The sequence below is a fragment of the Miniopterus schreibersii genome (assembly GCF_964146895.1).
Source record: "Miniopterus schreibersii genome assembly, chromosome: 7".
NCBI classification, from domain to species: domain Eukaryota; kingdom Metazoa; phylum Chordata; class Mammalia; order Chiroptera; family Miniopteridae; genus Miniopterus; species Miniopterus schreibersii.
In genome coordinates, this window is record NC_138108.1 from 16,635,225 (window position 1) to 16,651,113 (window position 15,889).

The 15,889-nt window shown below is 37.9% G+C and overlaps 1 protein-coding gene across 4 annotated transcripts in view; it reads left to right on the forward strand.

The window, feature by feature from the left end:
• The window catches only part of ERBB4 (erb-b2 receptor tyrosine kinase 4), a 797,001-nt gene extending 792,870 nt beyond the window's left edge, over window positions 1-4,131 (forward strand). For all 4 annotated transcript variants that reach the window (XM_081141986.1, XM_081141988.1, XM_081141985.1 and 1 more), the window contains one exon: window positions 1,748-4,131. In XM_081141986.1, coding sequence (XP_080998112.1) covers window positions 1,748-2,193 — 446 coding nt within the window. In that variant the 3' untranslated portion in view covers window positions 2,194-4,131. The remainder of the gene's footprint in view (window positions 1-1,747) is intronic.
• The last annotated feature ends 11,758 nt before the right edge of the window (window positions 4,132-15,889 follow it).

Consider the following 15,889-nt stretch of genomic DNA (forward strand, 5'->3'; position numbering starts at 1 on the left):
GCTCAGCCACAGAGTTACCCCTCTATGTATAACTGCTACACAGGTTTGCATTAGGATCATAGGTAGATTGAATTAAGAAAAGGTAACATAAATCTTCAAAGGGAAAGGCAAATCAGCCATATGGACTTACTGTAGAGCATCCCCAGATTTTGCCTCTGGACACTAAGAGACCAAATTTCTCTAGAAGGATGTTCTACTCGAGCTTAGTTCTCAGACAGTAGAGCATTTTAGTATAGACATTCCTATACTCTCAATTAAGAAGTTCAGGAATGTGGTAAGAAGAAACAATTTCTGGTTTCCTTATAAATTTACTTACATATTTTTCTTAAAATGACAGTAGCTTTGAGCCCCTTTCAAATTAAAACATTTTATCAAAGGTGAAGTTCACCCTACTCCTGTAGGGGCAATAACGAAAACAGTGCAGTAGAACAAGCGAATTACTCAGTAGGAGTTAGAAGATCTGAATTCTAGCAGTTCTGCAATTGCTAATCGTACCCTTGGTACATTATTGAATCCTAGTCTTCTGTCTATGAAGCTGGAAAGATACAGCTTGCACTTGCTCTTTCACAGGGTTGATGCAAGGATGAAACGGGAGTGCCTTGCAGACTGTGAACCGTAATTCACGTATATGATGATGAGATGTTCATTACTCTGTTCACTTGCATGCGATGCTAAATACTTAACTATATGCAGTAGGCCTATATCCAGGGGGAAATAACCCTGAATTGATGAGATTTTTCTCTCAGTATGTCAGGCTAAGCATGGAAGATAGAAAGTTTGCTTCAGAATGGTGACGTCTCAACAAACAAAATAGGAATGGCTGAAGTGTCATTTTTGTACTAAAAGACAGGACATAAATATGGTCTACTATGTATTTGGATACGTGTCTATATAGAGTCATCTTATAGAGGGGTGGGATTAAACTTGAGGAAAACATTAATTAGCAGCATTTAAAAAAATGCGGGGCCAGTACCTATTTTAAATCAATTGATTAGATTGAATCATACAAAATAGACACTAATTGACCATTTTCAACCTACAAAAAAGTGACATTTCATATGATTCAAGCTAATGGCTTGCTATTTTGTGATTTTTGTCAACCATTGGAAATTGTTATACTTTATTGTTAAGCATATGTATTGTCAAGCAAGTCCTTTTAGAAGCATGTGAGATGTCTGCCAGATCTGTTTTATGAGTTGAGGGTTTTTTTCTTCCTAGATGTTTCCTTTCCTATGTGTACAGCTCCCTGGAGAACGTCTCTAATCAAATCCTTGTTATCTAGACAGACACCTCAGTAAACCAGTGCTAGCCTTTCACTTCATCTACTGATCTGGGAGTGGAATTCAGCTATAGACATTTTGATTTTTCCAGCATCCTTTAAAAAACTCTGATTTCTCCACATTTAAAGGCTATTTAACTCCGATAGGTTGTCTTATCTTCCAACATAAGTTACTGACTGTTAGGAAACAGAAGCACTTAAATAACTGGCCCCATGTGTAGGAGAGGCAGATGCGAGCAGAAGGAAAAACAACCACCTAAGCGACAGGACAGTGTAGGCGCCTCGCTCTGTCCTAACCACTTTTGACCCATTTACTCTTTTTGTGTGCCGGTCGCAGTCAACAAAAGCGTTTGGTGAGAATCCGTGGCTTGATTGTTCTGAACAAAGGAGCTGAGCGTTCTGCACGACCTTGCCCGCTGACCGTTTTCCAGGCCGCCGATGCTAACTGATGTTCTCGTGTCCCCTCAGAATACCTGAACCCTGTGGAGGAGAACCCTTTCGTTTCCCGGAGGAAAAACGGGGACCTTCAAGCTCTGGATAACCCCGAGTACCACAGTGCCGCCCCCGGTGCCCCCAAGGCGGAGGAGGAGCACGGGAAGGAGCCCCTGTACCTCAACGCCTTCGCCCAGGCGGCGGGCAGCGCCGGGCTCCTGAGGGGCAGCGCCCTGCCCGCGGGCGGCCGGGCCAGGAGGGCCTTCGACAACCCCGACTACTGGAACCACAGCCTGCCGGCCCGGAGCAGCCTGCAGCACCCGGACTGCCTGCAGGAGTGCAGCACAAAGTACTTTTACAAACAGAACGGACGGATCCGGCCCCTCGTGGCAGAGAACCCCGAGTACCTCTCCGAGTTCTCGCTGAAGCCAGGCCCTGTATTGCCCCCTCCACCCTACAGGCACCGAAACACTGTGGTCTGAGCCCGGCGGTGGCTCCAAAGGGGACAGACGCCCTCTCGGCTTCCCCGCCACCTTCCTTTCCCTGAAGGCCCTCCTCCTACTCCCGAGGCCAGGAGCTTGGAAACCCCCCAGGGGAAGGCCCGGAGAGGCGAGGAGAGTCCTGTGCTTGCCTGACTTGAACCCCAGAAGGAAGGACTGAAGGCGGAGGACGGGAAGGGCCACCCTGTGTCTTCATGGCCCTGCGTGGGCCGGCAGGAGGCAGGAGCAGCCAGGGAACCGGCCCATACGGGGCAGTGCTGCCTGCTGTCAAACTCGTTTTCAAATTCTTTTCCTTCTCTTAAATTTCTTTCTGTTTCTTTCAAATGCAGAGTCTTGAAAGACCCATGCCGTCTGTCCCTGTGTGCAGGAGCCGATGTGGACGGTTTCAGCGCCCCTGGAAGCCCTCATGAGCTTTCCACTGGAACAGATAAAAGGGGCATCTTTTCTCGAACGTGTGATAGTCACAGATGGAGAATCCTGCTTCTTTCTCCAGCTGTTTCTATCCTGACAAGCCAGGATGACTAACGCAGCTTTCAGAATTTTTGAAACGACATCAAAATTATAACTAGTAATTATCTTTGGAGGGCTTTCTCCTTTCTGTTTGTTTTTTTTCTGTTCTGGTTTTGTTTCGTTGTGCTCTGTTCTTACCCTCCCTTTATGTTACTTTCTTCCCGACTTTTGGCTTTAATTTCTAATTGCAAAGATTTTTTACATCAGAACTTCTTCTGTGTCGCTATAAATGGACAGAAATTTAAAAGAAGATTTTAATATAGTGAAATGGCCACTATTTTAAATACACAGTCTTTAAAATTAGAAAGGGAGGCCAAGATATTAGTCAAATGTAGCATCAGATCCAACTTTTGTGTCTTACACCGTTGACTCTGTAGCCCCGCATTCCTTTACACCCCTCAGTGTTTTTTCCTCCATAAATGACAGTACTTGAGAGGCAGTTGGTGATGTTAAAAAAGAAGGGAAACAAAGAGACAGTTCTGTGTGGCTCATGAAAACTACTGACATTTTCAGGGGTAATCCAATGTGGAATCCATTGAACTGGAAGAAACACACTGGATTGGGTATGTCTACCTGGCAGATACTCAGAAATGTAGTTTGCACTTAGACTGTAATTTTATTTGTTCTTTCTGAACTCCATTTTGGATTTTGAATGAAGCAATATGGAAGCAACCAGCAAAACAACTAAAGTACATTTTTTAAAAAGTGCTAAGAGAAAGAAAGCCTGTGGAAATACCAAACCAAGCATATTAGGACTTTGGAACCCAGGGATTATGGTGACAGGGCCAGCATGTTATCTACATGTGATATCACATTTGCTACGCAGGGGAAGTTGTCCAGTTCGTATACTGCATATTAAGGAATGCAAGTAAGGATTGGCTTGAATTCCATGGAATTTCTAATATGAGACTTTATTTATATTAAGTGGAAGGTAACTCTTTGCACATAAATTGGTATCATAAAAAGAAACACAAACATTCAAAGCTTATAGGTAGGTCCTTGGGTCAAAAATTGTAAATAAACTTAAAAAATATTCTCATGTAATTATTTTAATATCCAACATACTAGTCTTTTGATACTTTCTATAATAACTTTTTCTCAAACACAGCATCCTAGTTCTAGAACCATCTTTATGTATTGTTTTTAAAAGAATACCTGCTGAGTTAAGATGAGCAATGGGAACAAATGGTAGGAATGAGTCTCCAGGAAAAGGGAACCTCAGGTCAGTAATTAGGAAAATTGGATATGTCTCTCTTTTCTAGGAAAATCTTCCCAAAGTCATTTGGACTTAAAAATATTTTTTTTCTAATGTTAACATATTAGGATCAAAATTTGAGTCTATCACCTAAAATAAAGCAATTAGACTAAAAATCTCCAATGGTGAACTAGAGTTTAGAGGGGAACAAACGCAAAAAAAAACAAAACAAAAAAAACACAAAAAAACAAAGTGTGTTTCTGCTTATTTTGCAAATGTAAATCCATTAATACCTTCCACTTATTTTTTTCAACTGATTTTTATTTAGAGTTTCCTAAAAGCACTGTGTTATGTGGAGAATACCGAGATAAATGTAATATTATTCCTAACTTAAAATTGTAGTCTAGATGGATTTGGGATGACGCTTGAATTTCTTTGTGTGTTTGAAGAAGAAGATTACATGAACTTTTTGTAAGTAGTCATCATAAAATCACTTGTTAGTTAAAGGATCTCCAGTGAACTCATTTGGGACATGAATGAAAGATCCTACAAGTTACTGAGGTTGACAGATAGGTTAGTTTCAATGCTATCATCTAAGCACAAACCGGTCTATAGAAGGATATTGCATCACTGGCTTGTTGGCCTGATCTGGATTCTAACTTGACTGTTAAATCAGCAGTTGATGTTGGTCTTTGGCCAAGAGCCTGGGAGGCATTGGGGTTGGCTTCATCCTAAGTTATGAGAAGTGAGATAAGGTAAAAGAGTGAGGAAAACCAAAGAAGATCCTTTCTAGTAAAATTCAACCATAAATTTCCCAAGAATAATTCAGAGGCCGCAGCCCAACAGCTCCGAGCCTTCTTACCTGTTCAGTGGAGTCTCTAGGAAAAGGGGACCTCGCACCAGTACTTAAGAAAATTCACATATAACCCTCTCCTTCTTGATAATTCTATACCAACTCAGCACTGACAGCACCCTTGTTAGATACTAGAACTTTATTGATTTTTTTCTTCTCATTTACAACATTCATATGTTTTTACTGGGATATGAAAAGCACAATAATTTATTTTGAAGAAGGAATAAAAAATAACTTTTTTACTGTTTAGGTAATAGAAACGTATTCAGTGAATATAATCTCCTTCATCCTAAGAACACAAGACCCTTGGACACAGGTAATCTTCCACTAATAACGAGGTAGGTGCGAGTATAATCCAAAATGACCCAAAATGTTTCACAAGAGCTCCACTTTATTGTTCCTTCTAAATGACTTCTGTAGTATATAGTTGATTTCAGTTGTTTTAGGGTTTCTCTTTTGTTTTATTTTTGTCCCCCCAAAAACATATTTCAGAGTGAATGAGAAAGAGAAAAAAAAATCCCATTTGTTCCAAAGCATAACCTGTTCAACCCAGTGGAGTGAAATTTTAAAATGCCAGTTAAAGCCTGACAAGGGCATTGGAATATCATGTTCCAGAGGCTAAATGTATCAGTGCAAATGAGCAGAATCAATTAAGTAAATTTGAGGAAAATTAATATTAAAATTGCACAAACTATATTTTTTAAATCACCCAATTTTGTAGTCTATACCTATCTTGGGGGATCCTATTTTCAAGCATGAAAAAACTGTATAATTATAAGTTTGTTTGAAGAAGTAGTTCTTAGACAGGTGAGCAAAGATGTTCTCTAAACCAGGGTAGACCCAGAACCACAAAGCATCCTGTTCCACGCAGAGATGCTTGGAGTGCTGAGCAGCAATTGGTTTTCCAACTATTAGTAGCACAGGTTAGGATGAGAGTTCTTTCTCAAGTAATAATCCTGAAATAGCATTAAAAAATGCAATACTCAAATTATATTAAAAGGTACAAAGTAAAAATATGGGGTTCTTTCTTAGTATATCACTAAGAATGACTGATTATCTGTAGCTTGAGGGAAGAAAGAGTATTCTTCTAAGTGGTATAATGTGTGTTAATAGCTTATAAAGGCGGGACATGGCATGAAGGTCATGAATACTCCCAAGGCCGAGGACAGACCTTTAAAAGGGCTGTGAGGTTATGCTGCTAGATGAAGTCAGAGGGGCTGTCAACGTGCTTCTTGAAGTTTCGAAAGTGAAAATCAAAGTTCAGTTGTTTAAGCCCGACAGGGAAGGATGTAAATACGAGTTTTTCTAGCTATCTAATCTTTATTTCAAAACTCGAATTATTCATCCATCTATAAATGTTGATTATTTAACTAGTGTATGTAGTTCATAAGGTAATAGAGAAGGTGATCACGAAAGCATGTATATAACTGGGCAGACCGTGGTAATGCTGTAAGATGTAGATTTAGTTAGGTTATCAGAAGTTAAATGATTTTAATATTATTAAATAAATTAAACTAGAAAATTAACCACAAAATAAAAATGTAACAAAATAAGATGCAGGATATGAAAGTGTAGGATGGGTTTTGCATAGTAAAAAATAAGTTTACCATTTAAAATTGTTATTTGTTAGGTTTAGCTGAAAGTAAGCATGTAAAGAGCTGGTTCCACTTGTGAAAACTTGCTTTAAAGCACTACAATTAATTCTAAAATTAATTTTTTTCTCATACTCTTATTCCTTTACCTTTGAAAAAATGTATTAAGTGTGAAGAGAAATTTTTAAAATTTGTTTTGCAAACACCACCTTGAAGAGTTGAACAGGCAAATATGTTGCTTATGACTTTAAGTGAGAGGTCTCCAAAATGAAGTCAGGAAAATGTAAATGTTCTATTACCTTATGCAGAGACAAAGAATGAGTGGTGCCATTTAGTAAACAAACAAGACATTTAATTTGTGATGTGTCCTTTCTTTTTCCATGACACCTCCTGTTTCCAAAAACAGACCAAGGAATTAGTTAAGAATAGTCTGATAAATAAATGCTAAAACAAACATTTCAAACTGCTGTATGTCCATTATTTTGGACTCTAGTTAATAGACTGATGATTTGTACTATGGCAGATAAGAAATCTAGGTATATAAGCTGCTAGTTGTTAAAAAACAAAACAAAACAAAAAAACATACAAATTCACTCCTGTATATGCTGTGGACAGAGAATCCTGCTGTGCCTCTCTTTGTATATATGGTTTTTGAAGGACAGCCTTGTACCCATGTAGACACATAAAGGCAGACTCACCTCTTCTAATTGCCATTTGCTTAAGAAAGAATAACATTATAGAGATAGACCAGGTATGATTTTAAAATACTAGGATCAGTGGAGACCTTGATGTTACAGTGGGGCCAGCTTTTATATTTCTGGGCAGAATTAATATAATTTTCTAATCCCAGAGATGCCTTTGAGAGCATAGTTATCTACAGTTATAAACCCGAAGCTGTTGTGTGCACTGTGTTGGGTCAGGGAAACCTTGTGTCTCTGTGGACAAATGGCTTTTAGCACCATGGGCTGCTTTTTTTCTGTTCATTAACAGAGAAGTCCCCATAAAATAACAGAAATTTTAGACACCGTTTAAGTCCCCCTGATTTTGTGGGGTTGCAGAAATGTAGGATATGTCATTTTTGCAGACCCCTGCCTCACGCCTTCCTGGCCAGGTGATCATTTGGGCAGAAGAAAACGCTTCTCTGGTCATGAGCTGAAAAGACCCTAAGCCCCAATTTCGTGGGGGTATTCACATGCTTTCCCTGGAAAATACTCTTTGACAGTTTTACAAATGATTATCTTGTTATGAATCACAGAAAATTTAATTTCTCTCTGGACCTTAGAGGAAAATACCCTTATTTCTTTTCCTGTTGGCACAACCACCTGCATTGTCTCCACTCCACCGCTCCAGTTTGGAGTGGTCCTGATGCTGTACCTCTCTTAAGCCATAGTGGATCTCTGAGGTCCCACACCCTGCTTTGTGAGATAATGACTTAGCCTCTGCTCTCAAATGCCTGACTTTTCCATAGAAGATCCTAGCAATTTGGACATTATTTGAATTATTTGTCAAGTAAATTACTGCACAGAGTATACTTTATGATATCAAAATGTTTCCTTCATGTTTTTCCATGAAGATCAATTTTTTTACTATGCCCTTCTCTGTAGGAATTTGAGGTGAGTCAGCCCTGTGATGAATCCTGAAACCCCTATGGGCACATGCCCTTGGTAGGTCTTAGATTTAATCTTTTCATGGAAACCTTACATATCACTGAGAAGTTAGTTTTGCCAGCACATTAACTTATTTACTTTATTTATCTTATTTTATTCCTGATCTCAAATATTTTATAGCTGCTGTATTTTTTCACAAATGAAAAGTCTTATTATGATAACGGTAAAGGCTATTCAGCTTCGAGAACCACGTGAAACCCTTTGTTGGTTCATTCATCCATCTAAGAAATATCTAATGAGTGCAGTTTCACTGTAATGGAAATTCATGTTGTCTACTAGGTTGCCATTCTTTCTTTACTTTCGCTCTTTAAGGACATTTTTCTTTCAAGACTCTAATGAGTTTTACTCATATCATGAGACATGGTTATATTTGTACAAATTTACAAATATAAGAAAACAAAATTTCATACCTGTAGGCAATAGTCTAATTTGTCCAAACCACTTTGCCTTTACTGCAGTTTTTATCCCTGATTTGTAAATGTTTGCCCAGCCTGTAGCCTTTTGAAGGAAAGCAAATCATACCTCCTATATATTGACATAACGTGGTTTTTGAATCTCATTTCCAGATTTTTCAGTTAACGAAGGGTTGTACTTTATCCCTAATGTGAAAGTCATTTTCCTGTATATTTCTGGATCTCTCAGGGGCTGGGAGGGGGGAGTGAAGGGACTACACCATAGCACTCCAAGAACCCTTTTGGGATTACTACAGTAATCAACTACGAAAGTTATTTTCTAAATGTAGATATGTGCGCTGTTCTTTTAAAGTAAGGTACTTTGAAATATGTAGCATAAATTGGTACTGCTGTTAAATGGGTCGATTACTAAACTGAGCAGCTGTGCAAGGGCAGCTAACTTTGAATGCACTCCTCACTGGCTGGTGTGTTCTACATCTCATGTGAGCACCAGGGACTTGCATTGCTGCATGTCGAAACTTCATTTTCACATGGTGTGGCTAGTTGTTCATCTCGCTCTTGAGCACCATTGTTACAAGATCAAACGAAAATGAGACCAATCTGTAAGGCAATTCATAGCACAAAAAAATGTCATGTTAAATCTTCTCTCAAACGCTCATCTCATACACGCATCAGGATAGTTGACTGAGATCAGTTTAGGTGTTAAAGGGAGACACTACCAAAAAGACAGAGGCCTAAGGTATTCTATACATTCGTATTCATTTCCTTGTGTTCTGAACTTGTAAAGAGAAAACAAGCCCTCTCTCTTGTGAAGTATCTTCAGAGGACAGGGGTGCAAAAATACCTAGTTGGTAAGCCATCAGTGTTTCATTTAAATCCCAGTGTTCAAAGTTAGCTGCCTTTTGAAATAAACAAACAAAAAATACTACTGTATGTTTGAAGATGTGAATAGTATTTTTATAGCTTGTTAAAGACATGGCTAGTTGCATTTGTAAATAAAGATAATGTTGCTTTGATTTTCTTTTGTGGACATCTTGATTTGGAACATAATTGTCTTTAGGGTTGATTTGTATATAAGTAATCGGCTTGTGACTGTTTCTTTTTGGTTGGAAGTTATAATTTTGACATTACTTGTGATTCTGTGTTCAGCACTATTGTGACGTGTTCAACCTCTGCACTCGCTTACACAATAGGATATGACAATTGTGTGTTGTGTAATGTTATTTTGATTTTTTTCTATTTTATCTATGAAGGATTATGCACTTAACAAATGCTAACTTTTTTAATGTTAGGTATATTTTTAGTATAATTTTCCTTATTTTTTTTCTTCTCTAACCCTTCGCCCCATTCTTTTTTTCCTTCCCCCTATCTCTGTTGTTATTTGAAAATGAGAGACAAACAGTGTTTTAAATTTCTGTAATTAGGCCTTTTGGTTAGTTCTCAAGGATCCTCTCTTGGCTCTTGGGAAAGAATTGTACCTGTAAAGGCAATTATCGAATGCGACCTGCTTTGCCTCATTCCGTACTGATCATCCCAGCTGAACAATTTGAAAACTGTTCTGCTTTTTTGTTACATGAATCTGTCAGAAATATATTTTTAATTTAATATAAATGAAATTCAATAAAATATGAAACAAATTTTCTCTTCTGTGTCAGAAATTTGTCCTAAGGAAAACCAGTTGGGAAGAGGAAGATTCGTTCTTGATTTAATAATCTGAAGGTGTGTAATAAGCTTATTTTAGTCCATATTTATGAATCTCATTAATTATTCCTGGGAACCCTTTGGTTGTTTGAAATGTGACACATTCCATGTGTTTTTACCATCTAGCTCGAATGCCTATTGATGTGTACAGACTTACTCATCTGTGCAAACTATCCTTAATTAACTATGGTTGGTTGGTTTCTTTGGAAATTAAAAAAAAAAAAAAAAAAGAAATATTGAGTAGGCTGTATCCAAAAACCATTAATATATATTAATTTTTTTTTCTTTGTTCAAGGTTAAGCCTCTATTTTATTTATTTATTTATTTATTTATTTATTTATTTTAAATATATACATATATATTTTTCCCATCACCACTTATCCCCCATGCCCTCCCCCACCCTCCCCCACACCCCTCGCCCCCACAGTCACCACTGTTGTCCATGTCCATGAGTTCCTTCTCTTTTTTTTTCTTTTTTGCTCAATCCCTCCACCCCCTTCCCCCAAGACCTCCCTCCACCCCTGAGCTGTCTGCCTGCTCCCTGTCTCTCTATCTATGAGTCTGTCACTATTTTGCTTTTAGTTAAGTTTGTTCATTAGATTCCACACATAAGTGAAATCATATGGTACCAAACTTTTTTCTTTATGCCCTAATTGTAGTCTACAAAAATGGTTCTGGCAAACCTTTTGCTATAAAGGATATCAGGTGTTAGTACCAGGCTTAAAGTGGCTGGTGACTTGAGGCAAGCCCACAGAAATGTGTGAGTGATTTCAGAGACACCGGTGATATGAACAAATCCCTCAACATGCTCTTATTCCAATTTTCCTATTTTAAATATTGCTTCTTACTCCATATCTCCAAACTGTAAGAACTTTAAGATTTCCATAACTCCTCATTCAAGATTATATTACTCTTTAAAACTAGTATGGTTATTTGATTATGTATGATGTCAGCTGAGTCAGTGGAGAGAAAATATTTTTCGGCAGTATATTGGACTAAGTTCTCTTAAAGTTGTTCAGTTACAGTTTTTTAAAGATCCTGTTGATTGCGCCTCTTGCTGTTTTCATGGACATGCACACGTTCTCTCCCTTGGATGTTTAGACCCATTTCTTTGGGATCATAGTCACTCCATATGTATTTTAAGCCACTGATAGCACCATGTTTGTTCATAGCAGTTGCAGTACTTACTAATTCATGCTGCTTTATCATGTATAAAATTATTCTGCATATGTTGGTTCATTTGGCTTAATACACAATTTTTGATGGAATAGTCCTAGTCATCCAGATTAGAAAAAGAAGACAATCTAGAGTCATGTGACTGTTACTCAGCGTGGTACTCACCCTCAAAGCTCTATCGGCTGATGAAGAGGTAGCTTCTTCCTCTAATTAGTCAACACTTTCCCTTCTTGCTGCTGAAAAGGAAACTTATTCTGATAGGAGCCTACTTTATGCTAACACATGGACTTAATTTAAGATCACCAGGGGTCTTCATTGGACCCTTGGCAAATATTCTTCTGATATAACTGAAAACTTCACTTCACCTCCTCACACTACCCCAGAGCAACTCATTTATGATGGAAAATCAGGTTTATTTCATTCAAGAAAGAAAAACAGCATAATCACAAGTAAAAATATTTCTAAAAATAATTATGTGGTGAGTCTACTGGTTGTGTCCCTTTTTCAGGGTCTTGCAAATCTGTTTTGTAGAAGCACCACTTATCCCCTACATATATCAGAGACTACGGCATATAACTTTGCTTGTCTCTAGCAATGTTTTACATACATTACTGATAACAGAAGTCAAACCTCACATGAAGTGCTTAATTTATAAATAAGCTGATAAATGTTGTAGAGTTTATTACAAGATAAATGACCACAGGAAACAACTTTGGAAATATTCATAGCAAATAATCTGATCCTGAACCAATTTCAAAACTTCAGTTGAAATGATGATGATAAGAGGGAAAATTATGAAGAAGCTGTGAAGTATACAATAGAACAGGTTAAAAATTAAAAAGTGTGAAAATTCAGACTGCAACTCAACTCTTCTGCATTATACTCTAAGATTCCTGAATTCATAATCTTCTTTAGCAGTGTGGGAGTATTGTGTGTGTATATATATATATATATATACACACACACATACTATATATTATATATATTATAGAGAGACTTTATCACACAAAATATTTAGATATATGTTGCAGAATTTCATACAGAATTTCTATTTTTAAGTGATTTTATTACAAGCCCCAAGATGTCAATCATATTACAAGTTACGCGCATAAAATTCTAAACTGAACAGGTGTGTAGTTAGCTAATTGTATTTCCCTCCACAGTATTATCAAGCTGCTGATGAACCATGGGGATTAAAGCTACTAGACAACCATTTTAAGATTAGAAACAGAAGACTGTCACCTAGATAGCAATTTTAAAGCTATAAACAGAACAATTCACTACAAGATAGCAATCAGGAGACTGTAAACCAAATGGTACTCATGAGACATGTGAATATTGAAATACCTGCTCTTGCAAGTTACCCATAGATTTTTAAAAGAAAAATACCCATCTTGCAAACCTGTTTCTACTTGCTTATATTTCCAAGATCAGTAGTGTGCTGCAAAATAGTATAATCCAAGTTTTCTGCCTGTTTTAGAAAGAGTAAAATAAAGATCTCAAGCTTTGAAGACATATTCCATTAACTGCCCAACAATGCCTATTGCAAGAGACACATACATGTCATACAATATCTTTTTTTTTTTTTTTTTTTAATTCTCACCTGAGAGAGTGGAAGGGGGAGAGAGAGAGATAGAAACATAGATGTGAGAGAGACACATCGATTGGTTGCCTCCTTCTCAAGCCACCAACTGGGGCTGGGGATTGAGGCTGTAACTGAGGTATATGCCCTTGGCTGGAATCAAACCCGGGACCCTTCAGTCCATGGGTGGATGCTCTAACCACTGAGCCAAACCCACTAAGGCTCCTACGATATCTTGAAGGTAAAATCTTAATATTTCATTCCAGTTAAACATCTTCTTTTATCACCCTCATTGTTCAAAGGTCAACTGTATATATCTAATAATATTAATTATGATGTAGAAGGTATGGTTTTTCCTCAAATATTTAAACTCAGTTATGCAATAAATTTAATTCTATTTTCTTTCTACAAAACTTAGCATCTTTCCCAGAATTCCATTTTATCCAGAAGTAGAACATATAAAGTGACTAAGAAATTTTCAGAATTAATTTAGAATATATTCAGCCAACTTAAGTTTTTTTCCATCATTTCCTATCAGGGGTCACTTTTAATTCTGAAGACCTGTATTAATAAAAATTTTCAAGATTCTGTAGCCATGAGAAACAACCCTGAAATATTATTTGCTTACCACTTAAATGCTAATTTCCTGTGGTGGGTCTGGCTCTTTTCTCTCAAATGATGCCTTAGGAGATCAGACTAGCTTCATCTTGTGTCTCATCTATCTGAACATGTTACCTCTATGATTGCCAAAATAGAGAAACATATGTTAGAGGGTTCAAACAGGGGCTTTTCTTTTCTTTTTTAAATTTTTAAAAATATTTTTATTGATTTCAGAAAGAGGAAGGGAAGGGGGGAGGGAGAGAGAGAGATCGAAACATCAATGATGACAGAGAGCCATTGATCAGCTGCTTCCTGCACGCCCCCTGCTGGGGATCAAGTTCCCATCCCGGGCCTGTGCCCTGATAGGGAATTGAACTGCAATCTCCTGGATCGTAAGTCAATGCTCAACTGCTGAGCCACGCCAGCTGGGCCAAACGGGCTTTTCAATGCCACAGCCTAGAAGAGACATAGCACTTCTGCTCACTGTTCATTGATTCAAACTAGTCAGTTTTGCCAAGGTTCAAGGGAGCTGTGGGAGCACATAAATATTGAGCAAACATATTTTTTTCTGACACGTGGCTGATGTAGCATTATGACAATGAAGAGAAATGTCTAGCCTTTGGCCAAATCTGTGATGCTATCTGTTAGAATATTCACTCTAGATGTAACTGTTTGTAATGGTCATTCTTTTACTCTGTCTTCCACTGAGATGTCTACATTCCCATCTAGGATCCAGTAATTTGGTCTAATGCGTATTCCACTGTCATATGCCCTTAATGTGACCATGATCCTCCGACTCTCCTGCAAATCCCTGGACCTTCCTAGAGGAAATATTAAAATTTGTTTGTTCACACTAGTATGAGACTTGGTCCTGCTACCTAAGGCTCACCATACTGACACAACTACCCTGTTATGTCCAATCCAAGGGCAGGTAAAATTATTTGAGGCTCCTTCTTTAAGATCAAGTGGGTAATTATTTGCATTTTCAAACTTGACCCGAGGGAGGTTGCAGAACAAAATATTTCTATGAATAGAATCAGACTTTATTCATGGGAACCCACCAGAATCTGTCATTTTCCTATTCATCTGGGTTCTTCCTTCTCACGTCTGAGGAGCTTTATAGATTGGAAAGTTATAAAACAGGAGGTTGTACTTGGGCAAAGGAGACAGCTTGTGAATGGCATGCTGGGTAAAGTTAGGTAGGCTTCATAGGCTTCCTATAGATTATTTTGAATAGTTCTGCTGACCTAAGAAGAGGCCACCCTAGATATTTGGCATCTGGGGCCTCCTGCAGCTAGTTGGGTATGTGCATTGTGACCCAGGAGTGTTGGAGCCTGATAAGGGGGAAGGTGTTGGGTTGTAAGCTTGGCAAACTTCCCACAAGAAACATTGAGTTTTTAGCCATGCTTTCAAAACTGGGTCAAGACAGCACTTGTGAAGTATTATATTACATGCTGTCACAGTTCCTGCTTTTCAGTTAAAGTAAGTGAAATGTAGAATGCATAAGTTACTTAAAAAGCAAACAACTAGAAATTCTAGGTCCACCTAGATCTTGGCTATACTGCTTTCTAAGTGGGCCTGATCTCGTCTACATTTCCTTTAGTAGGGCTTCGTTAGGCTTTCTTTTCACTCTTCAGTTTGGATCTTTTCTCTCTTCTGTCTTACACACTGTGCATTTTGCATGACTGCTAGGAGCTTTGGTGTGTGTTGAGTTTCTGTGTAGTCACCCCTCCAGGCCCTGTTGGCCCACACCTGCTTTATCTTGGCTCATTCTGCTTTTCAAACTCTCCATGCTTGGTACTCACTTGTCTCCTGGATTTTCCTGGGGAGGAAGGAGAGAAACTGTACTTACATTATTCCAAAAACAAATTTAAAATTTTACATTAATAATAAAATTACTGTGCTTATTGACATCATAATTCTGGTAAAAGAATGTTTTGGTATTCAATGGGTTATGTATAACATACTGTTTTGCAGGAGAATGTTAAAAACACTCTCCTTCAACAATAGGAATATAATTGCTTAACACTCTACAAAAATGATTGACCTCACCCTTGTTATGTGCTAGGTTCCTTCTTTCAGTGAAGGACAGAACAAGCCATGATCATCCCAAAGGCACTTAAGACTCCAATAATTGGATGGGTTGACTTTATTATTGTGTAAGAGACATAAATTTTTGTTTCAGTGTTATCAAATTGCATTAGCTAATGCAAAGATTGTAGAGGTTGAAGAATTATATAATAAAAATATTTTGACATTTTTTTTTAGTAATAGAAAAGACATGGCAGAACAGATTGTAACATTGGTGTGTACTGAGTTGCAATTCTAACTGAATTTGGTAACACTCCTGCCATTGTTGTCAAAGAATACATAACAAGGTCCTAATCAG